At 57.0% G+C, this 21,665-nt stretch overlaps 1 protein-coding gene across 1 annotated transcript; it reads right to left on the bottom strand.

Annotated features, from left to right (window-relative positions):
- Window positions 1–558: 558 nt before the first annotated feature.
- Window positions 559–2,528, bottom strand: GADD45A (growth arrest and DNA damage inducible alpha). The gene is made up of 4 exons (XM_040611249.1): window positions 2,397–2,528; window positions 2,212–2,313; window positions 1,900–2,116; window positions 559–1,367 (listed from the first exon to the last, which is right to left on the bottom strand). Exons 1-4 carry the CDS (start codon window positions 2,438–2,440, stop codon window positions 1,254–1,256), a joined length of 477 nt encoding a protein of 158 aa, XP_040467183.1. The 5' UTR covers window positions 2,441–2,528; the 3' UTR covers window positions 559–1,253.
- Window positions 2,529–21,665: the final 19,137 nt, after the last annotated feature.

Below are 21,665 nucleotides of genomic sequence, written 5' to 3'. Positions count from 1 at the left end.
CTGGTGCGTCCCCCCCAGGCAGCACGGGCGCTGCTTCCCTGCGCTCCTGGGGCAGAGATTTCTGCCATACGGAGCTTGGCTTTTTGTGTGCCAGAGTACAGAATTCATGAAAGCTGCTAAGCTCAGGGGCATGGGGGGCACAGGGAACAAACCCAGGAGGGTTTGTGGCAGCCCGTGGTGGGACACTCGGCCGCTGTCCTGGGAAAGGAAACAGCGGGTCAAGTTTTCCTCTGCCGAGGAATTGGGTTTCCCCACCTTCCAAGAACACTAGCTCTGCAGAAGCCTGTAAAATGCTTCCTCTTGGGATGGGTCTTTCTTAAAAAAACACAAATCTCTGCTAAGTGGCAGCGTTTGAAAAAAATAGCTAAGGTTTCCAACCTTTCCTGCAGCACAGCAGCTGGTTTTTCGTTTAATGGCTTGGGAGGGGCCACGGCTAAACCCACACAGGACCAGCACAACAGGACCTTGCCCGTGGCCAGGACAAGGAAGAAGCAGCTGCCAAATGAGTCCTTTTGACTGTACACTGATGCACAGGGCAAGAAAATAAAACCCAAGAGCAAGGGGTTAGGTTTAAACTTTATTTCAAGAGGAAAAAAAAAAAAAAAGCAAAACCAAAACCCCCAAAACCAAAACACTATCCAATTTCAAACAGTTCTATTAACATTGCTGCTTTTAACAGCCAACTGGTAAAAAGATGTGTGATTGCAGACCAACTGCTTAAGGGCATTCTGGTTCTCAAACTTCTGAATATAAATAATTTTTTCATCAGTATTATAAAATAACTTATTATATATCTTAGCATAAAAACTTGAGAATTAGCATCCCAAAAATACAATAAAATTGTTTGTAAAATGTTTTGATTAACCTTTTTTGCTCCTTAAGGTATTTAAACCAGAAATTGTTAAGTTGCACTTTAAAAAAACCCCAAAGCCGTGAAGGGTGTCGGCGTTTTCGGTGGGGCAGGAACGCAGCGTGTGCACCCCAGCACAGCTCCTTCCTCCCAACGCGGCCGCTTCGCTCCACACTCAGCCCTGTCGCTTCTGAGTTGCTTTTCTTCAGTCCCACACCAGATGTGGCTCAACATCAGCCTCCCCCCCCTTGACAGCAGTTTTATAATTATTTTTTTTTTTTTTTTTGCCTCTCCCCCCTCCCCGTAATCCTCGTGCCAGGGCAGGGAGTTACTTCCTGAGCAACTGCTAAAGTATTGCAAAACTCCAGTGCAATTGGGTTCAGTTTGTGCGGCGGCGGCGCGGTCACCGCTCGGGGAGGTTGATCACTGGCACCCACTGATCCATGTAGCGACTCTCCCGGCAGAAGCACATCAGCTGACTCAGCGCTGGATCCTTCCACGGCGAGGCGTGGGGGTTCTGGAAAGGGAGAGGGGCTGCGCTTTACCAGAGGGGCACAAAAACACAACACCACCCCACCCCGCCCCCCGCCAATCCCCAGGGGGAAAAAAAAAAAAAATAGTAATAATAAAGCACAGCAGAAAACCCAGGAGCATGAATCATCTTAAATTGCCGGTAAGGCAAACAGCGGCCAGCCCCAGCACCGCGAGCCAAGCGCAGAGAAAAAATAAAAGGGGGGTAAAGAGGGGGAAAAATAATCATAAGGGAGGGGGGAGAAGGGGGGGAAACAAATAATAACAATAATAATAATAATAAGGGGGGGAGAGGGGGGGAACAAATAATAACAATAATAAAGGGGGGGAGAGGGGGGAACAAATAATAACAATAATAAAGGGGGGGGAGAGGGGGGGAACAAATAATAACAATAATAAAGGGGGGGGGAGAGGGGGGGAAACAATAAAGGGTGCAATAACGTGGGCAACGAAATAATAAAGGGTGCAGCGGCGCGGGCGCTGCAGCCCTGGCGGGGACCCGGGAGGAGCGGGCGCACCGTGACGAGCACGCAGTGCAGGTCAGCGGGCGGCTCGGGGCCGGCGGCGGGCAGCAGCAGCTGCGCCAGGCGCGCCGGGTTGCTGACGCGCAGGATGTTGATGTCGTTCTCGCAGCAGAAGGCCTGCAGCAGCGTGAAGTGGATCTGCAGGGCCGCGTCCGCCGCCTCCTCCTCCTCGTCGGCCGCCAGCAGGCACAGCACCACGTTGTCCGGGTCCCTGCGGGGCGGGCGGGTTGGGGGCGGGCGGAGGCGCACACGCCGCGGGGGGCGCGGGGGGCACCGCCGGGGGCACCGGGGAGACGGGGGACTCACACGTTGAGCAGCTTGGCGGCCTCGTAGACGCCGAGGGTGAGGCTCCGCTGGCTCAGCGCCTTGCTCAGCACCTCCTCCAGCGCGTCCCCCGCCTGCTCCATCCTGCCGCCAGGACAAGCACAGACAGGCCGCCGTCACCCGGCCCCGCTCCCGCACCCGCACCCACTCCCCGCCCCGGCCCGTACCTCCCGGCGGCGCGGTGGTCCCCGGGCAGCTCCGCCAGAGTCATAGTGCAGCCGCGCCGAGGGGCCGCCGCTGCTGCCGGTCGCTCCCGCCGCGCCGCCGCCGCCGCCTCTGCGGCACAAAGGCGCCCCCCCGGGCATTATCCCCCCCGCGCCCGGCCAACCCGCGCCGGCCACATTTGCATATCTTATTTCTATTGGTTCATGCAAATGAGGCCGCTCCTCTTCGCCGCCGCCAGCGCCCGGCCTGACCCCACGCCCGCGCCGCCGCCACCGGCTCGGCCGCTCGCGGGAACCGGCGGGGCGGCGGTTGCTGATTGGCTGCTGTGGGGGAGGGGGCGGGGCCAGGGCCGGGGGGCGCGCGCGTATCGGCCCCGCCCGGGCGGCTCTAGCGTGGGGCTGCGAGCGTGGTCTTGTGGGCGGGTGGCTGGCTGTGCCCTGCCCCCCCTGCACACGCGCCCCTGCACCCCCCGCACCCCGTCCCTGCACCCCGTCCCTGCACCCCGTCCCTGCACCCCGTCCCTGCACCCCCCCCTGCACCCCCCCCGCCTGCGCGCACACCCCCCCCTGCCCCCTGCCCGCTCCCCTGCCGGCTGCCCGCCCGCCCTGCCCGCCCACCCGCTGCCGTTCTGGGCTGCACGGGGGGCAGCACCCACGCAGCGCCGAGGCACCGCTGCCAACACCTCCCCTCTGCCTGCAGCTCCCGGCCCGCTGCCAGCACAGCCGAGTGGTGCCCCCTGCCCGCCCTGCCCGTACCCCCCGCCCGGCCGATTCACCGGTGGCACTGCCGGGCCTGGCGGTTACATCCCTGGCGATGCTTGTGCAAGACCCGTGCACGGGTGTGAGCAACGTGTGCCAGGGCGCGTGGCCACGATCCCTTGGCACAATGCTGCGGCTGGCAGCTCCCGGCGGCGACGATGTCGCTGCATTTCCATTAACTTTGGGGGCCGTGGGAGGCAGCCGGGGGCCACGGGGCTGATCCTGAGCTGCACGATGTGATGGACCCCCCTGGCCTGCAGAGTGCCCACACGGCTGGGGACAGGAGTGCAGGGGCTGCTGACCCCCCTATGCCACCGGCCTCCCAGGGACCCCGGCTGCCCTCGCACAGGCTCTGGCTTCCACCTCCACGGTGTCCCCGGGATGTGGCTTCTGATGTGCATCCCCTGTGAAATCTTTTGCTGGGTTTGGTTTGGCTCCTCCTTGCCCTGCTCGGGGCCAAGGCTGAGACCCTCCCTCTGGCTCCCTGCTGGGGTGGGGGATCCCCAGGCCTTGCCTTAGAGGGCACCCCACCGCCCCTCGTACAGCCGTGTGGCACCCAGGGGAGGCAAATAAGGCAGCAGAATCTTAACATGCATGTGCTGTGTGCAGCAAAGGGTGCAATTTCTGGAAGCCTTGCTGGCCGGGAGAGAATTTGGGAAGAAACCCCAAATTCCGGAGGCAGCATCGGCAGCTCTGGCTTCCAGCTACCATGTCAGCGGGGGCCAGCACGGCGTGTGCTCACTGCTCGCCATGGTGCGAGGCCCCGGGTTCAGGCGGCGATGGTGCCCGGGTGGCTGCATCGCCCTCCTGCCCGGGGCGTGTGGTGTGGCACCCACGCCACGGCTGGGTGAGCAGCGGCACCGTGCCCGGCACCTCTCCCCGCCGAGCAGGAGGGAAAGGCAAGCAGTGGTTCCAGCGCACGGCTGGCGTTTCTGGCGTGGCGTGCATCCTCCCGCTGTCAGGAGCGATCTGTTCCCTCTCTCCAGTTTGTTTTCGGCAAGGCCACGCTGTAATTTCCCGGTGAGTCACATGCGTCACAGCCTGTGCCATACCACGGGCAAAGGAACACCTTTCCCGAGCGCGGGCTGGAGCCTGTCACAGAGGTCACAGAGTTACCTGGAGCCACCGGTGGTGGCACTTGGGCAGAGCCGCCAGCACGCGCAGCGGGCAGGCCACGCCAGTGGGCAGGCGGCCGCCCCGGTGCCCTGGCATGCCCACCCGAGGCACAGTGCGTTGCTGGTGGCGTTTCTGCTGCAAATGACGCCTGCCAGTGCTCCCCCCTGCAAATACCCCTGGTGAGGGAAGCTGTGCTGGGCTCTTCTCCACTACCGCTATGGCAAAGTGACGCGCCATGTCGGTGGAGCCGTAAGGCCGCTCCGCAGCTGGCTGCTCAGCTAAGCCCTGGGTGTCTGAGCCCCGACGGGGAGTGGCTCCCCCAGCCCCCCCAGGCCAGCTGGCTGCCAGCGAAGGGGGCACCATGTCGCCATCGCCGGCCCCTCCGTGGGGTTGAACTTGGGGTTTCTCCGGGAACTTACTTTTGCTGCCATATGGCTCGTCTCAGCCTGGGAGACCTCCAGGGAGGATTACTGCTGACGGGAGCTGTGTCAGAGATCACGCTTTCTCAGCTGTTGCACCTAAAAGCCTCCGTCCTGCCACAGCGAGTGCCAAAAGCCTTGCCCAACCCGGGCTGCGAGCTGGCACGGTCCCGCAGGCTCCAGTGGACCCTTGGTGGTCCCTCACAGAGCTTTTGGCAGTGTGTGTTTTAAAATTTTGCTTGTGTAGGTGTTTTCCTTCGGTTCATAAACAGCAGCAGCCTTTTTTCAAGGCAGTGTTTGCTGAAGCGTGGTGCGCTGTGCTGGTGAGCGCAGCTGAGCGAGGCAAAGCAGCATGCAGTAAGCTGCTTGCAGAATCACTTAATTAGCCATTTGGAAAACGAGACCGGGGTAGGAAACCGTTTTCCATAGCAGAATACAGAGAGCAATTTAAGTAGCCCCTCGGTCGTGTTGGCTCTGGCGAGGAAAGCTTCCAAAGGTTTGCATATGTCCCCCCGGCTCGGCGCTCGCTGCCCATTGTCCCGCCGCTGCAGCCCTGATGAGATATGACACGACTTAACGAAGCCCACAGCGTCAGGAGAAAGGGGGGGAAAAAAGCCTCTTTTGCATCAGGTGGAGGGGTGGCAGATGGCAGGACCATAGCAAAACAGGTGGGAGCATTGTGTGGTGACCCTCCGAATTAAGTTCGGTTAATTTGCTGTATCTCTATTAGCAACTACAGTCTCCGGCTTCGCTGCGAGATCTCAGATTGTATCTCACAGGCGGTCTGGCCGCGCAGCCCCATCTGTGGCCGGCCACAGAGCTAAATCTGTCTCGAAGGCAACTGCAAAGCAGCTAAAGCCTCTTTTCTCTCTCGGTGGCAGCAGCTCCCCGACCTGCGCTGGTAATGAGAGCAGGCAATGCTCTAAAACTGCATTTTCTTTGCAGGTTTCCTGGCTGGGGACAATTTTCCTTCCCTCCCTTTGCTCTGAGAAGCAGCAAGGATGCTCAGGAGGCATGCGGGTCCCTCCTGCTTTGCAGTGGGGAGAGAGATATTGGCTGTGCTGGGGATGTGCTGTGCCCGCTGTTCCGGGGAGCCCAGGATGGAGTCGGACCCGCAGTTGTCGCTCCATCAGCTCCCAGCCAGCAGCTGTCACTAAACTTGCCTTTCATCGCCTGCCAAAAAGCATCCAAGGCGTTTTGCTCCCCCCCTGCCCTTTAATCCTGACTTTCATAATTCACCAGGCTGATGCCTGCAATCCCCTCTGTGTCCGGCACCACGGGGAGGTGTTACGTGGGGCCGTGGGGCCGTGGGCTTTAGCTGCTGGGTGGCTGGTGACAGCGGGGTGAGCGCTGGGTTCACACGCAGGGGTTTCGGAGGTGCCCACTCAAGCCCTGCCTGCGGCTCGGTGGGAGCTGCCGCCGTGGGAGGATGTTCTCGGGCAGCCGGAGATGTGTTTCCTGCATGTTGGAGCTTAAACCCAGTTGTTTTAAGTTTTTGGCAACTAGACCAAACACCAAACGGTGTCAGTGAGAGGTGACTGAGACCTGACCCTGCCGAAGCGGCTGGCAGCCGGCCAAGCCCCTTCCCGGGATGGGGGATCTGCCCACCGGGTGGTCCCGGCCACCGTGGCTGCTCCTGCACCGTGAGCCCCAGAGCGCAGCGCCAGGGGCCCTGCAGCTCCCTCTTCGCTCGGCTCCCAGCCCGCGTGGCCCCGTTCCCCACGTCAGCGACCCACTCCTTTGGTCCCTTGCTTCGCTGCGTCCCACGAGGGACCTTCGGTGCCATCCCCCCCCCGCCGGGGCTGTGGCCCTTGGCTCGGGGCTGCGGTAGCACGCGGCTTGCCCGGCCGAGCAGCACGGCGCTGCCGGCGTGGCACAGCCCTGCGTTCCGGGTTAGCGTTTTCACTCCCCTCTGAATCTGCTGGATAACAAGGGCAGCGATCGCCTCTGCAAAGCAAACGCCAGCTTGCACATTCCCCGGGGCGGCCTCTGGTCCAACAGTCACCGCGTTTTCCCAGTGGCTCCCAGTGTGGTGCTGCCGCGCCGACCCCAGCCGGTGCAGGCAGCCCTGGCCGCCCTCCCCTCCCTGGGCCGAGCCGCTCGAGCTGGCCGGTTTTACTCGCCTGGGTCTGAATTTTTATTGGGGATTTGGGGACAGCAGGAACCCTGCAAATGGGGAACACAAGTGGGAGTGCTTCACCCTCGTCCCCCACCCTGGTCGAACGTCTTTCCCTCCCTCAGCAGGAGCGTGGCAGCCCGTGGCTGTGCTGCCTCAGCAAGCCTCTGCCCTGCTGCCGCCACGGGGGCTCAGGCAGCTCCTGGTGCCTCTGAATTCAGGGCAGCAGAAACCGGGGCTGCTCCCCGAAATGTGCCGGAGAGGGCTGCTGCTGGCCCGGGCAGCAATGCTCCCCCTGCCCGCTGCCACCCCTGCCGCTGGCTGCACCCCACAGCCCTTCCCTCGGCGCCAGGATGGCGTCCTCCTGCCCCCGTGCCTTCGCAGGTGCCTGCGCCACCCATGTCCGTGCCACAGCTGCGGCCGGGTGCCGGCAGCCCGAGCCCTCCCGCCCAGCTGAAGCCAGAGCCCAGGCAGCACCGGGCAAAGTCCGGGAGCGGGGACACCCCCTTGTCACCCACAGGTGCCGCTCCCCAGATAAACCTGCAGTAAAAGGCAAATAACAAACTCGGTCCAATTTGATAATTGCACGGAGTCACCAAGCGGCGCAGGGGTGGCATTCCCGTGAGCGGGGCTCAGCTCGGTGCGGGCTGACGCAGGGGCCACCCCAGCAGCACCCGTGATGGGTCCTGCTTGCCCAGTGCCTGCAGGAAAGCCCCAGTGCAAGCAGCTGGGAGGGCTGGCGTGTGTGTGCTGTGTCCCAGTGCAAACCCAAGTCCTGGGCACACGTACCCTTTCAGGTACGGCCTGTGTCCTGCTGCGCCTGCGGCCAGCACGTAGGGCGTGCGGGGACAGGGTGTGCGGTACCTTCATTTCATTTAATTGTCTCCTATAAAGCATCGAATGGGGAGAATGTTTAAAAATAAAAGGGGACAGGACCCTGAAGTGCAGCCCTGAGTTTGATGGCCGTTGCCGTAACGACTATTGCAGTATATATAAATGAAACTGTGACATTTATTTATCTGAAAGCAGATTTTAAAACGTATGTAACGGCCAAAAAGAGGGGAATCTTCCTCGCAAGGATGCTTGCAAAGCTCTTAAGGGCGACTTTGACATCGACCCACCCTGGGCTTGGCCCCTCATGCTGCGGCGATGCCCGGCACCCGGCAGGGCAGCAAAGCCTCTCCGGTGGTTGTGCCAGAGACCTGCGGGGGTGACACGCGGTGCCCGGGGCAGGGAAAGGAGGGGAAGAGGACGGGGGGCCATGGGGAGGGGGAGATGGAGGAGTGGGAGCAGGAGGGGGAGGGCAAAGCCGGGCCCCGGGGCGGGGGGGCAGCTGGCGGGGCCCCCGTTGTCACGCAGCACCAGCCAGGAGCTCTCGGGCCCCGCAGCCCCCCCCGGCAGCCGTGCCCCCCCCCCCCCGCCCCGCAGCCCTGTGCCCCCCGCGCTGCCCCTGCCCGCTCCTGCGCCCCTGCGCGGCCGCAGGTGAGCGCGGAGGCCGCTGCAGCGCCCCCTGGCGGCGGCGGGGAGCCCAGCGAAGGGCGCTCCCGGCGCTGGCGCGTCAGCAAAAACAACAAGTTTTTTTTTAAAAAAGTAATTTTGCAATAAGGAAAAAAAATATCCCAGGTGCGACAGGCAGCAGCAGGTAAATGCGGCCTTCAACAAAGGCGCTGCCGGGGGCTGGGCCGCATTTGGGGGAGGGGATGAGGCCGGTGACCCCGGTGGCATCCCTGCGGGCGCTGGGCATGGCTGGTGGGAGCAGCGGGGCGGGGCGGGGGGGCTGCTGGCGTGGGGCCGTGGGGCCGGGAGCCACCGCCTGGCCGGGGGGGAAGGCAGGGGGAGCAACCAGAGGCAGTGGGAGCAGTGTGGGATAGGGATGGGGATGTCCCCTCCCGGTGGCAGCCCCCCACCAGATCTGTCCCCCGGCACGGGGAGTGGCTGCAGCCCTGGGGGGAAGCAGGGCCTCTCTGCCCCCCAGCCCAGAAGCTCTTTAGGAGGAATTAGAGGGTGCAGAAAAATGCAGCAACACGTGCTCGGGGCACCTGCAAGGAGCTGCTTCTGGCTGGCCTCACGGAGCCACGATGTCCTGCAGGGCAGGTGCAGGGCCAGGGGTCCTGCTTCCCCGGTCTCACTGGGGGGATGCGGTGCCACCGCAGCATCCCGCCTGCAAGGGGGACGAGGGCCTGCCCTCGTGCCTGCGGAGGTGCCATGGGGGCCTGTCCCCATGGGCCCTGCCTGCGGACAGAGTGGGTCATATCCAAGTCCATGAGCAGTGATGACCGCAGACGGCACCGGCTGCTTGCCTGGAGGATGCTTCTCCAGCCAGTGCAGCGGCACTGCTGGGGAGCACCTGCAAACAGGGTGGTTGTCAGCTGATGGCAAATTAGCACTCGTTAACTGACTTCCAGTATTGCAGAACTCGGTGAACTGGGGTAGGAGCCCTAGGATCGCTTTGTTTTCCACCAGCAAGCCCTCCCCTGTGCCTGTGGCAGTGTCGGGAATGCTGAGGGCCAGCGTGCAGCCCAGGTGGGTGTTTCGGGAGCGGTGGGGGTACCCCTGGGCACCCCGCTGTGGGACTGCCCCAGCCCACCCATGTACATCCCCTCAGTCTAGGAGCTGGGGCTGTACAAAAAATATCATATAACCCCAAATTCATGACGCAGTCCTGGGGAAAGGTGCATGCTGGCATCCTGCCGTGCCGCAGCCCAGGGCCCGCTGGGCAGCTCCTCCCGGGAAGGGGTGTGCAGGGAGACCGGAGCAGCACCTTCCAGGCCAATCCTTTAACATAAATTTGTAAGAAAGGTAATTTTTTTTTTTTAAGGAAATATACTTTGTTTAAAAATTATGCATAATTTTCTAATGAATGGTGTATGCTTTCTTTTTTTTTAACAATATACACTTCTAAAGGAATCAGATATTGCTGCTACAGGTCCCTGGTGCTGGAAGGTTCCCTCGGCTCGAGGCATCCTGGCAGATCTGCCCCTTTCTGCAGTCACTGGGAGAGCTGGGGATGCTTAATGAGGCCAGTCCGGGGTGGTAGCAGCAAGCCGTGCTGGTTTTATTTTCATGTGTTATGGCAGCTGCCGGCACTCTAATTACTTTGAGGATTTTTGCCTCTTTTTCTGTTTAGGAGCAGTCTCCAGGCAGGAGATGGTTTTCTTGGACTGCTTTGCAGTTCTCGTGTAATGATTACCCTGCTCGCGTACATTCCAGTACAGCGATTTCTAGCATTGCTGTTCCCGTTTGCACTGTGCAGCTCCCTCTGTAGCTGGGCTGGGAGCTGGGCAAATCCTGAGTTTTCATAATTTGTCATTTGGTTTTGGGCTGGGGCCTTTCCAGGGGCTGCAGCAGCATCGGCTCCCGAGTGCTGGCTGTGCATCGCCCGGAGAGCTGGGCCGGTGGAATGCTGTGTCTCTGCAGCTGAGGCACCCTGGGGCTGCTGAGGGTGACGTCAAGGTGGCAGCTTGGGATGTGGGTTCCCATTTTCCATGGAAATCCCACTTGGGTCTGGCTCTTTCTGTCTCCCAGCTGGGTCCCAGGACACAGGGACACCGGAGGTCCCAAGACATGGAACAGCTTCCCGGGGGTGAAGATGACTCTCTGGAGAGCTGCTCAGGAGGTGGGGAGGGGGCTTGGGTTTAAACTGCTGGAAGAGGGTGAGCTGTGAACCAAAGGGCTCCTTGGAGGACTGAATAAAAAGGGATTTCCTTCAGGGAGCAGTTGCCCAACTGTGAGGAGCCTCGGTGGGAGGGAAGAGAACTCGTCAAGGTCGCAGAGGTGGGCCTGGCAGGGCTGGCAGCGGCTCCTGCTCTTCCCCACGTAGCCGCCTGTATTGCAGGCAATATGTTAATAATACTTTGTTCTTCGGTTCTTTCATCAGATGGGCTCAGAGCGATTCACAGACGGCAGCGGCGTGTGCACACCCACGGCGTGGAAGGATCCTTCTTCCCTCCATATTCACTGGCGGGGCCGGCAGCGAGGGGCTGCCGGTGGGTGCAGCGGGGACAGGGGTGTGCTTGGTCCAGCCAAGTCCCTGCCAGCGGGATGGGCTGGTGGCTAGAGCAAGCGAGGTGGCTTTGTCAGCAAAGTCCTGCCCCTCGCTGCAGGCTGCGCAAACTGCTGCTGGTGTGGGTCCGTTTTTATTATGCCTCTTCAGCCAGGAAAATAGCGTCTTGGTCTGAGTCTTCCTACACTTCTCCAAAATCTGCTTTTAGTGATGTTTGTGAGCTGTGTCGCAGTGGGGTGCCCCCATATGTCACCCTTGCACTGGGGACCCAGGTCCCACTATCAGAGCAGGCAACCCCACACTGCCACTTGCTCTTGCCACAGGTGGGACCTCCACCACGAGCGGGACCTCCACCGCTGGCCCGGGGACCGTGCCTCCTGCTGTGCCTAATCCAAACCGGCAGCCCTGCGGCTCTCTGCTCGTTTGGCTCTTTATCTAAAGCAGCTTCTGTGGGGACCCTGTGGGACATTAATGCTGGGACAGTCAATGAGCGATGCAACATGGGCAATGAAGCATTCCAGGTTAAACCCACCTGTAGAGGAATTCTAGAGGAACCAAGGCAGGTTGATTAACAATGATAATATCCAGCTGTGGGCTGGCTTCAGGGGCGGTGGGTTGGCTGATGTGGATAATGTGCAGCTGTGGCTGGTTCCTGCTAAGTGGTTAAATAGCTCTAAAGGGTACGGGAGAGGAGTCTGGGATGAAGAGAGATCTGGAAGCAGCAGAGGGAAGAGAGGGCATGCCCTAAATATAGGCAAGACAAGGAGAAGGCAGTAGAGGCAAGAAACAGGGTGGACTGGCCTGAAGAGGCTGAAGACACAGCATGGACAGTAGATAAACTGTTGAAACCTTGTGGGGCATTCATTGGTGACCGTGCCAGGGCAAGGTGTGGGAACTACTTGTTGAAGTTAACCTGGTATGGGATGGTAAAAGCCTTGTTGCAGCCAGCTAGTTTTGAGAGTGCTGTGACACCCACCAGGTGGGGGGGTGTCGGTGGTCTTGCTGCAGGTCCCAGGCTACAGGCTGAGCGTCTGTTGTTCACCTGATGTGCTGGCATGTGCCTGCACCTCGGGAGCTAGGCAGGAGGGGTGACCGGGCACGGGTTGCACTGCCTGGGCAGGAGCTGAGGGCGCTTGGGATCTCTCAGAAATAGATCCTGAGCAATTGCACATGCTCCTTAGGCATTTTTGAGGCTGATGCTTTAATGTTCCTGCTTGATGGAGAACCAGATGCTCAGTGCTTTGCTTGTGAGCAGCCTCCTGTGTGCTTCTTTGTCAGCTTCACCAGTGGCCCTGGCTGAGGTTCAGCCCCCTTAGCCCCCCTGCACTATCTGTGGGAAGTGATGGTCTTTGCACCCCAGTCTTGCTGGCTGTACACTGCCAGTGGTGCTGCTCAGATGAGCTGAGGAAGACCCCCAGCTCTGCTCTGCACTCCGAGGATGCACAGCGAGCCTGCTCAGGACGTGTTGCAGCCATGGGGATTTGCAGCCCCAGCACTGGTTGGGACATGAGACCCTTTGCAGGGCAGGGGACTGGGACCAGCTGGAGCAGTGGGGAAACTTCCCAAGCTGCCAGCTGGAGTCAAACGGGCAACAACAGCCCCGGGGCTTGTTTGGGCTGCAGGGACCTGCGGAGGTCAGGCAGTCCATGCTGCTCATTAGCAGAGAGCTGGGCTAGTTCCTCTGCCTGTCATCACCCTAATGAGAGCCTTGCCCAGCTGCAGCAGAGGCAATTCTGTGACCTGCTTTCAGTGTTTTTGATCTTGCTTTTCTTGTACTCCCTCGCCTGGGTGAGCCTGCTTCCACAGCAGGTATGGTCAAGTGCGCACGGTCCGAGAGCACCCAGGACCTGCACGTTGACTAAAGCCAATGTCCTCTGGGGCTTGGTGCCAGCACCCAGAGACTCGGTGCATGTGCCCAGCTCACCTTCTGGGAATATATACCTCATTAGTGACCAACAGCATCAGCATTTGTGGCTCAGGCTAATTGCCCCAGCCTGACATCATGCTGACGGAGGAGGTGATGTTTTCCACGCACTTGTAGCATGCAAGGTTTGCTGCATGGGAACAGCAGCTCCTGTGCATCCCTATCCACCCAGAAATCCACGGGAGTCCTGCAGTTTGCCTCAAGCCCACAGAAGGTTCGTAGATTCCCCTTCTGGTTCCCAGCCTCCCCGACGCCTCTGCAGAGGTTTCATCCCTGGCGAGAGGAGGCGGTGGCCACGGGGGTGAACCACGACCGCTTTAATCCCCACGTCGGTGCCCTGCCCCGCAGTGCTCGCCTGCTGCAGCACCAGGCGTGAGGGCTCGCTGACGAGCCTGGGCTAAAGCCAGAGCACCGAGCGAGTCCGTGGCACGGCCCTCTGCCTGCAACAGGGCGAGGGGCGCGGGATCGGGCCACTGGCCACGCAGGGTGCTCCTGCAGAAGGAGGGCTCTGCTTCCCCATGCCTGCCACAGGGGACTATTTCTTTACAGGGGTATTGCTGCATCTCAAGGAAGAGCTAAAATTGGTGCTGAAAAACACCCCCAGGGCATTTCTGGTGCTTGTTTTGTGTAAGGACTGTGGCCACCTCCAAACCACCATCCTGGTGGTAAGCATGGGATCTCTTCCCAGCAAAAAATTAGGGAAATGCCCAGAAACACAAAAAGCAGAGCAATGTCTTTATCCCAGGAGTGATCTGCTTGGGTGAGACGGCTGACAGTTTTTCCACGCACCCCCGACCCTGCACCTCCCCTGGTTAAGACAGCCACGGCCAGTCCCACCGGCTCTGTCCTCTCCAGGGAGCACAGAGCTGCGCTGCTGCGTGCCTCGCTGCAACGCCACCCTTGGGTGCAACATCTCGCCCTGCTCCGCAGCAGCTGTCTGGTGCTGTGCTGTTCGGGAAACTGCAGGACCATGGGACTCAGCCCTCTGTGTCCTGCCACAGGCTGCTGCAGGGGGACACGTTGGGGGCTCAGGGCCCTGCAGGCCCCCTGCCTGCCTGGGGCTGTGCACAGCATGGGGAACCCTCTCTGCACGGAGGAGCAGCTGGCCCCTGGGCATGCATTGCTGCGGGGTGGGGGCCAGCACTGAGCAAGGGCACCCGTGGGAGGAGGATTTGGGTGCAGAGCAGTGCAGCCCGTAGCCAGCTCCAGGCCAGCACCGGGGCTATTGCCAAAGGTTTTTCCTTGGCGTTGTGGCAGCAGGTGCAGAGCTTGTTTCAGTCACAGAAGAACAAATAAAAGCTGCCAGAGGACCTCTCCTTCCTCCCCAAGTGTCCTGCAGGGCTTTGCTCCTCCCGGAACCAAAACAGTTTGGCAGAAGCAGGCAGGGAGACGCAGGCAGGGCGAGGGGAGCTGGGGGCCCTGCCCCATGCGCAAACAGCCACGGCTGCCGGTGCAGGGTGCTCCTGGCTGGGCTGCTGGCAGGGGTGGGTTGGCTCAGGCACCAGGGCTGGCCCAGTCACAGCCCGGGTCATTTTTTTATGCATCTGTGGGGACAAGCAAGAAAAACCAAACACAAGGGCTGGGTGGTGTTTGGGACGGGTCCCTCGAGCGGGAGGACTGGGGAAGCATTGCAGGTGGCAGAGGGTCTGCACGCCCAGCAAAGAGGCGTGCATGGTAGCAGGAAAAAGGTCCTGGGTTGGTTTAAGCTGATCTCTCTTAGAAATGGCTGGCGGTGGGAGGGAGAGGGTTTAGGGTAGTGAGTCTGTTCTAACCCATTAAGTTGGTGAATTCTTGAAAGCTGGGGTTTGCAGCACTGTCAGCATAATCATGAGTGAGCAAACTGTGATGATATTACAGCTAAAGATGCAGCAAAATGGGATTTTTTTAATAATACCTTGATACAGTAGAAATTTCCCTTTCCTTGACTGCTGCATTTCCATGTCAGCCCAGAAGTACTTCTGCTTACAGGCATGCCCGGAGGCGGCGGATGTGCCTGGGGTTCCTCTGGGCCCTGGGAAGGACCATCCCGTGCTTCAGGACAGATCAGCCCGGTGCCATCTGCGGTGCCATGAGGCTGCCGGGTCTGCCGGCGTGGTGGGGAGCTCGGCCGAGCTGCTGGCTCTCAGATCTCACTCCTGCTCCTTGCTCTCCTGCAGCTGCCAGGTGGGAAGCTGTGTCTTCTTTAGCTTAGCCCTGCCTTGGCCGTGCCCCAAAATAAACCTGCACTTGTTCCCTGCCCTGCATTGTGCTCCATAAAACAAAAGGGCCCTTTTTATTTGTGCAACAGCTGAAATGTGTGCTCTGCAGAGTGGCTGGAGCCAGGCAGCAGCCGGTGGAGGGGAAGGAGAGGCTGAGCTGCTGGCTGGGGAGCAAGGCAAGCAGGCAGGCTAAGGATGCTGAGGGCAAGCACTGCCTCTCCGCAGCCCCAGCACCGGGGTGACTCAGAGCGGTCTCGCCTGGCTGTGTCCCTGTGAAGCTGCCGGCTCAGCAGCCTGGCCCAGCTCTCCCATGGCTGCCCTCCACACCCTGCAGCCCGTCCGACTGGGAGCCAGGCGCGCAAACAGGATGGGCTGGTTTTGGGCACGGAGTTGGGCTTGGTGCTGGCAGGGCTTGGAGGCAGTGCTGCTGAACACAGCACCATCCCCACAGCTGCTTCCCCAGCAGGACTGGGACCGGCTGAGGCTCTCTGGGCAGCTTCGCTGGCAGTGTCAGCGTGAGGTGCGTGAACAGTTGTGCCTCGTGGGTTTTCAGTGCCTGACAGACAGTGCCGGTCCAGATTTTGACTGTCCATCTGTTTCTGGATACAGGGCGGTGAGTCAGCTTGCTGCAAAGATGTGTCCCGTTTACACAGTGTGCAGGTTTGGCTTGTTGGCACGGAAAGCCATGCTGATTGCTTTTCTCTGAAACACCGTGGGTTACAGACTGCTTTGGTTCACTTTCTAGGGGACGTTCTTAGGAGTGGTGCAGCACCAGAGCACCCAGCACGGGTCCAGCCTGGCCCCTGCGGCCAGGGCCAGGGCAGGGTATTGCAGGTATCCAGGCTCCTGCATGCGTGCGTAGGACGTTGCATGTGCGTGGGAGTCCCAGCCATCACCGGCATCCCCAAATGGCGCTCAGGGGTGGTGTAACCCTGCGGGAACCTGACCCCTCGGCACCAAAGACTCTGGCTGTGGGTCAGTGTCAGCAGCAAGGCCAGTGTGGGTGAGAAAGGTGCGGAGGAAACATACCATCTGACACTGGAAGTGCTGCTGAAAGTGCAGGAACGTGCAAGCAGGGGCTGCAATTGCGGTTTAACGTATTCCCTTTCCTGCCAGCCACAGGGCTGCGACATGAACCCAGCCAGCCTAAAAAAGAAATAACACATAGAGGGGGAAAATGCCATCTTTGCTTTTTTCCAGCCAGGTCGGGGCCCTGATCCAGCTGCCGGTGCAGCCCCGCAGGCAGTGTCCCGGCACAGCAGTGGAGACGGCAGTGTGTGGGAGGCAGCAGCAGGCAGAAAGCAGCCGTATCAGCTGCAGCTGAGATGGGAACCTGCCCGTGGAAGCAGGAGGCAGTTTTAGCTAGCAGGAGGAGCAGTTTTCTGCCCAGTTACCGGCTGGCCCAGCAGGTTTCACTTTGGCACCTCCCAGTCTTCCCAGTGCTGCTGCATGCAGCTGTTGGCTATTTTGCTAAGGCACATTTAGGTTTTTTCCTTCTAATTTCCCCCAGTAATAACCCTGAATTTCCCTTGGTAATAACCCTGAGAAGAGTGGCCATGGGTGCTGGTGGTGGCACCCGGAGTGGCTTGACGAGGGCTGTTGCAAGCATGGGGATGCCTGGCTGGGCAGGAGGGTTCAGTGCTGCTGGGAGCTGAGCTGGGCACCTGCTGCGTGATCCGGCTGAGTTTTTTGGTACAGCATTGCTAATTGTGTTATTTAACCCATGGCAGTGGCAGATGCTGGGGTCCAGGTGCTCCCCTGGCTCCCACAGCACCCAGACCCTGGAACCCCTGTGGTGGGTAAACATTTTTTTCCCCCTCTTCCTTCTCTGCTTTTTCAGGTTAGGAAGGCAGCAAAGCCCCCTCTCCTCCAGTTCCCAAAGGAGCGGTTCGATTGCTGCAGCCGAGGAGGCTCCAGCGTACCCCAGCCCCTCCTGGCACCCTCCTGCCACAGCACCAGGGCTCTGGAGTCCTGGGGAAGCGGCGGGTAGAGGAGAGCTCATAGAAATCAGCCCCACAGAGGCAATAAAAGCAGTGTTTGGTGTACCTGACCTTCTGCTTTGTAAAGCTCCAGCACTGGTTTTCTAGGCTAAAAATACCTTTTACCTTGACTGCTGTTAAGGCAGAACACTTGCCTGGCAGGTTGTTTAGGATTCAGGGGAAGAAAGTTCAGGCAGAGCTCAATTAGACTGGCTTAATTTACAAGCAGAGTTCTGTGTGTGCATGATTTGCTTCACTTGTTTGTTGCACATTTTAATGCACAGAGCAGTCCTGGGCTTTTTTATTTTTCAGTGCACGTACTTAACGTAGAAGCGCTGTTGTTATTCACATGTTTACAGCCCTCCATCATAATGAAACTGCTGGTTTTTCTGCTGTGAAAAAAAGGACCTAGTGCTCTGCCGAAATGAGCAGAATATGTGGGAGGATAAAGCTGTGTGGTGCTGATCACGTATCTTCTCGTGAGCTCTGCCTGGCTTCTCCTGGCCATTCCTGCTGTCCTTCTGACCCGCGCTACTTAATTCTGCGAGTCCTTCTCGTAAAGGATCCGTGTGCCATGAATGCGCTGATGCAAAGAGCTCAGTAACGAGTGCTCTGTGTTCTTGCTACCTGCTGTACTTGCAGCGATGAGCAAGCACCGGCAAGCATTAGGTACCGCTTGGCTAGTGCAGTGTACTTTATTATTGTATTAGTAATGTGATAATAATTAGTAATGCAAAAATATCATTATAATTATTATTATATTAGTAATGCAATGTAATGCAAAGTGATTGCAAAACTTACACTTTCAGGTAGCCTGCTTCCTATCTTCCACTGACCGTCTGCTACTTCAGACGCCCCAGCACTGATATGCTTTGCTCATAAAAAATGCCAGAAATAGGTCGTCTGTCACACTTCCCTCGGAGCGGCCTCTGCTAAAGCCGTGTAATGGCTCTAGAGCACCTCAGTTTGAATGGTTGGTATCTTTTCGCAGCAAACTGAAACCCCAATGGAAACAATTGCCAGAACAAGCTGAACAAGAAGTTGCTAAGTTTCTCTGTGGCATACAATGATTATTGGGTAGCTGGAATTTTTCTTACTGGTTGGAAGTCACGGCCATACTTATTCAGGAGCAAGCATAATGTTTTCTGTACAAAAAAAATCACTGTTTTGTATGGCCTAGGAAAAGATGCATCTCAAAAAAAACCCAGGCAACATCCTCCTTGCCTGTGTATTGTACATTCTGACAGCAAAGTAACAGGTGCATCTGGAGAAAACTGGCAAAACAGATTTGTAGAGGCTCTTAAGTTAAAAATTAGGAAAAATCTGTCTTAGGAATGGAGCAAGAACCCAAATAAATTCCTCTCCCCCTGCCCTGAACTTGCTGCATTTCCTATTCCTGCTTAATAAGCAGGCAGCCAACAGCTGTTGGCAAAGCTTGAAAATAGCCTAAGAGTGTAGCATGTCAGAAAGCACTCTGTGCCTCTTTTGGTAAGCAGCGCAGGAGCGGCTCCTTAGGTAGGTTATCTATAGGCCAGCTTCGGACAAGGAACGTTGCATGTCCCAGCCGTAAATAGCACCAGCGATGCACTTCTCTGGGTGGTGGAAACGTTGGTTTTACTCCAGTGTGAAACGATAACACAAGTGTCTGCTCTGCAGAACTGCAGCAGCCTGCCCAGCCTTCGACACAGCTCCTGGAAGTCTTCCATGAGTGTTTGAATTACCCCCTTGCTGTTTGCTAGCATCTAATGACCGTATCAGCAAGCAGTGTTAACGAGATGACTGTCCTGGGACCAATGTGCGGGGTTTTAGTGATTTGGAAGCTGTAATGTAGAAGTATGTCCTTGATTAGAAGCAGAAGTGCTGAGTTAATAGTCCTTGGCTATTTAATTCCCAGGCAATGGTCGTCTGTGGTTCGGATCTTCAGGATCGACTGCAGCTGGGCATCACTGAGCATGCATGAATGTTCCTCTGGCAGGAAATTTTGCTGGTATTTGGAGAGTAGCAAAGCCTTGCCATCTGTCCTTCCCTCGGCCGGTCGCAGTGCGATCTCTGTCCTCACCCAGCGTGGGCTGGGATGTGAGGAGGTGTGATGCTCCCGCTAGCCAGGAGCTGGGGCACACGCTGTCCCAGCACAGCAGAAAGCTTTGTCAGCAAACCGCGCTGGTGGCATGAAAAGCAGCTGGGGCCTTTTTTCCCTGAAGCGGCGCATGGGAAGGCTTGGCTGTGGCTGGCTGTGGTTCTCCTGAGCTGCCCCACTGGTGGCCAGTGCCAGCCGCGCTGGAGGGCACACACCAGCCTCGCTTATCTGCAGCATCTCAGCCCAAACCAAACCAAAGACGTTTTCACTGAGCACTTTTTTCCCTGTCCTTTCCTACCCATGGCTCTGTCCTCAAACACAGTCCCACTAGAAGATGGGTTTCAGCCAGGCAATGTGCGTGCAGAGCTGTCAGCTTCGGCCATCCCCCCCAGTCACCTTTGAATTTGTTGGCCAGCATCAAGCAGATTTAACAGAGCAACAATGAAGAGAAAGGCCTTAACTTCTCGTAAGCCCTGGGAAAGGAGGCAGCAGGGTGCAGGGCAGGGACTCTGCTAACGCTCCTCCAGAAGGCGAGCAAGGCACCTGGAAGAGCAGTGCTCCAGAAGGAAAACAAGGTCCCCAGAGGAGCACTGCTCCTCCAGACTCTGCAAGGTATCGGTGAACATGGTGGGACCCACCTGGAGCTCCCCAGGTATAGGAAGTCAGACTTTTTGGCTCTGCTGCCCATGAGGTCATTGGTTTGACTCGAACATTTTCTGCTCTTTTTCCCCAGAGAGAAAAGCAGGTTGCAGTCCTGCCGAGGAATGGGCTTGAGGAAAAGGCTGCCACATCAACGTTGGGATTCCTGCAAGGCTGCGCCTGTCGAGTGAGGCAAAAGTTATCATTCCGAACATGCCAATTAGTGAGTTTGCTTTTCGAATAAGGCTTAAACCCAGGTAACTTCTCCTGTCCTGACCATGCTGGTCCTTTGTGTGATGGGGGGGAAGTACAACACTTGTGTGGGGATGGTGCTAGGACCTTCCCTTGGTGTAAAGGCTTCCTGTTAGTTTAAAATTTTTAAGACTCTTTTTTAAATGTTATGAATTGAAATGTTGTCCTACGGCCAGAAGTGCCCAAAAAACATGAATTATATTTGTCAGACAACACTGTCATTTGGAATTTTGACCTGCGTGGCTAACTCTTGGGCCTCTTTATAGCAAACCCAACGTGCCAGCATGCAGTGCATGCCAAAGCGTGTGGTGGTCCTGAGAAGAGCCAGCGCTTCCTACCACACACCCTGCAACTCCTGTTTCTTGCTAGACAGAACAAATAAAGCTGGCTGCAGGTGACTCTATTTACACCACAATTGATTTCCCAGTTTACATTAAAATACCTTGAATCTGTTTTGTGTTTAATTCCAGGTGTGACCCAAAACCTATTATGTCGCGTCTGCACTTGGAACATTTTGGAATACTGAAATGTACGTCAGCTTGCAGTATAGCGTGGGAGAGTCAAAGATGAGCAATCCTTGCAAAAGCAACGAGAGAGAGATGGTCTGACCTGCCTTTGAGCAAAAAATCCCAAGCCCCAAAAATGGGCAATTGAGAAGCCTGTTTCTGGGAACAAATACCCTCTTATAAACAAGAAGCTGCCTGTGCCATCTGGCAAGCAGCATGTCAGGGCTCCAAGTGAGAAACATTTGGAATTTTTTTTGTAAAATGTGCGTGATGCAATGCAGCCTTGGTGCGTGTGATGGGACAGGAGGCTGAAACGAGTTCAAGGCTTTTCCTGAAAACATCTGCCGTGTAAATACAAAGTGTTTTAATTATGTGTTGCTTGGTGACACTTGATTAATCCCAAAAGCCAAAAGCTTGCTTGAAGAAAATATTTTGAGTTCTGAGGATGTAATTTCTGGTGCATACTTAACGATATCCTTGAGAAAGGGGTGAACTTCTTGTGTGAGCGATCAAGTGCTTCAACTCCCCTCAGACCTAGCAGCGGTACTGCAGGAGGGGCTTCCTCACAGGCCTCCCAAAAGCAGAACAGATGTGGCTGTGGTGCTGCAGGAGAAGCTGATGAAGAACAATAAATGCAACCAAAATAATTTCCAGCTGATCTGGAGGAAGCTAAGCGGTGGACGTACTTTTCAAAACCACTTGGTTTGTGGGGTCATCAATTTACAAGCAATGCACATTCAAGAACTGAGCAAATGTAATGAAATCCTAACACCATTATTTCAAGTGGTCTAACTTCTTGGAGTAGGCATGACAAATATTATAAATTTTACCCTTGCTGAGGATAAAGTTAATTACACTAACAGGTACCAAAAGGCTTATTTAAAGATATAAACATAGAAAAAAGTGTTTCAGAAGGACATGTCAAATCTGTGCCAGTTAAATATGTTTTAGTCTCTCTATAATTCCCACTGGCTATAACTTGAACTACAAAGACTAATTAATACTGCAAATATTTACCATCTTCACTTGATACTGTCTTCTAATTGTGTGTATCTGGTAACTAGAGGCGTATAAATGTTCATGTGAGTAGGAAATTTTATTATATATCTAAGATCAAGGTAAAATCTGCAAGGTTTTGAAATCTTAACTTTTATTGGTTATAGCTGCAAATCTATCAAACCGCTGTTGCTGAAGTTGCCTTCAATGACACACATTCGTCTCATGCTTTAAAAGGCAATTTAAGGCTAGTGAGAGGTGTCACAGGTTTGGAATGCAAAAGCGCGC

Source organism: Falco naumanni, chromosome 11 (assembly GCF_017639655.2).
Source record: "Falco naumanni isolate bFalNau1 chromosome 11, bFalNau1.pat, whole genome shotgun sequence".
Classification (NCBI taxonomy): domain Eukaryota; kingdom Metazoa; phylum Chordata; class Aves; order Falconiformes; family Falconidae; genus Falco; species Falco naumanni.
Note: the sequence above shows the minus strand (reverse complement) of the source record. Positions and strands in the feature narration are given on the sequence as shown.

Bases quoted from the DNA above. Each gene is read 5' to 3' on its own strand.
- GADD45A (XM_040611249.1), bottom strand. From the start codon at position 2,440: ATGACTCTGGCGGAGCTGCCCGGGGACCACCGCGCCGCCGGGAG. The intron at 2,314-2,396 runs GTACGGGCCGGG...TCCTGGCGGCAG, and splicing joins GACCACCGCGCCGCCGGGAG to GATGGAGCAGGCGGGGGACG. The intron at 2,117-2,211 runs GTGAGTCCCCCG...CCCGCCCCGCAG, and splicing joins GCCGCCAAGCTGCTCAACGT to GGACCCGGACAACGTGGTGC.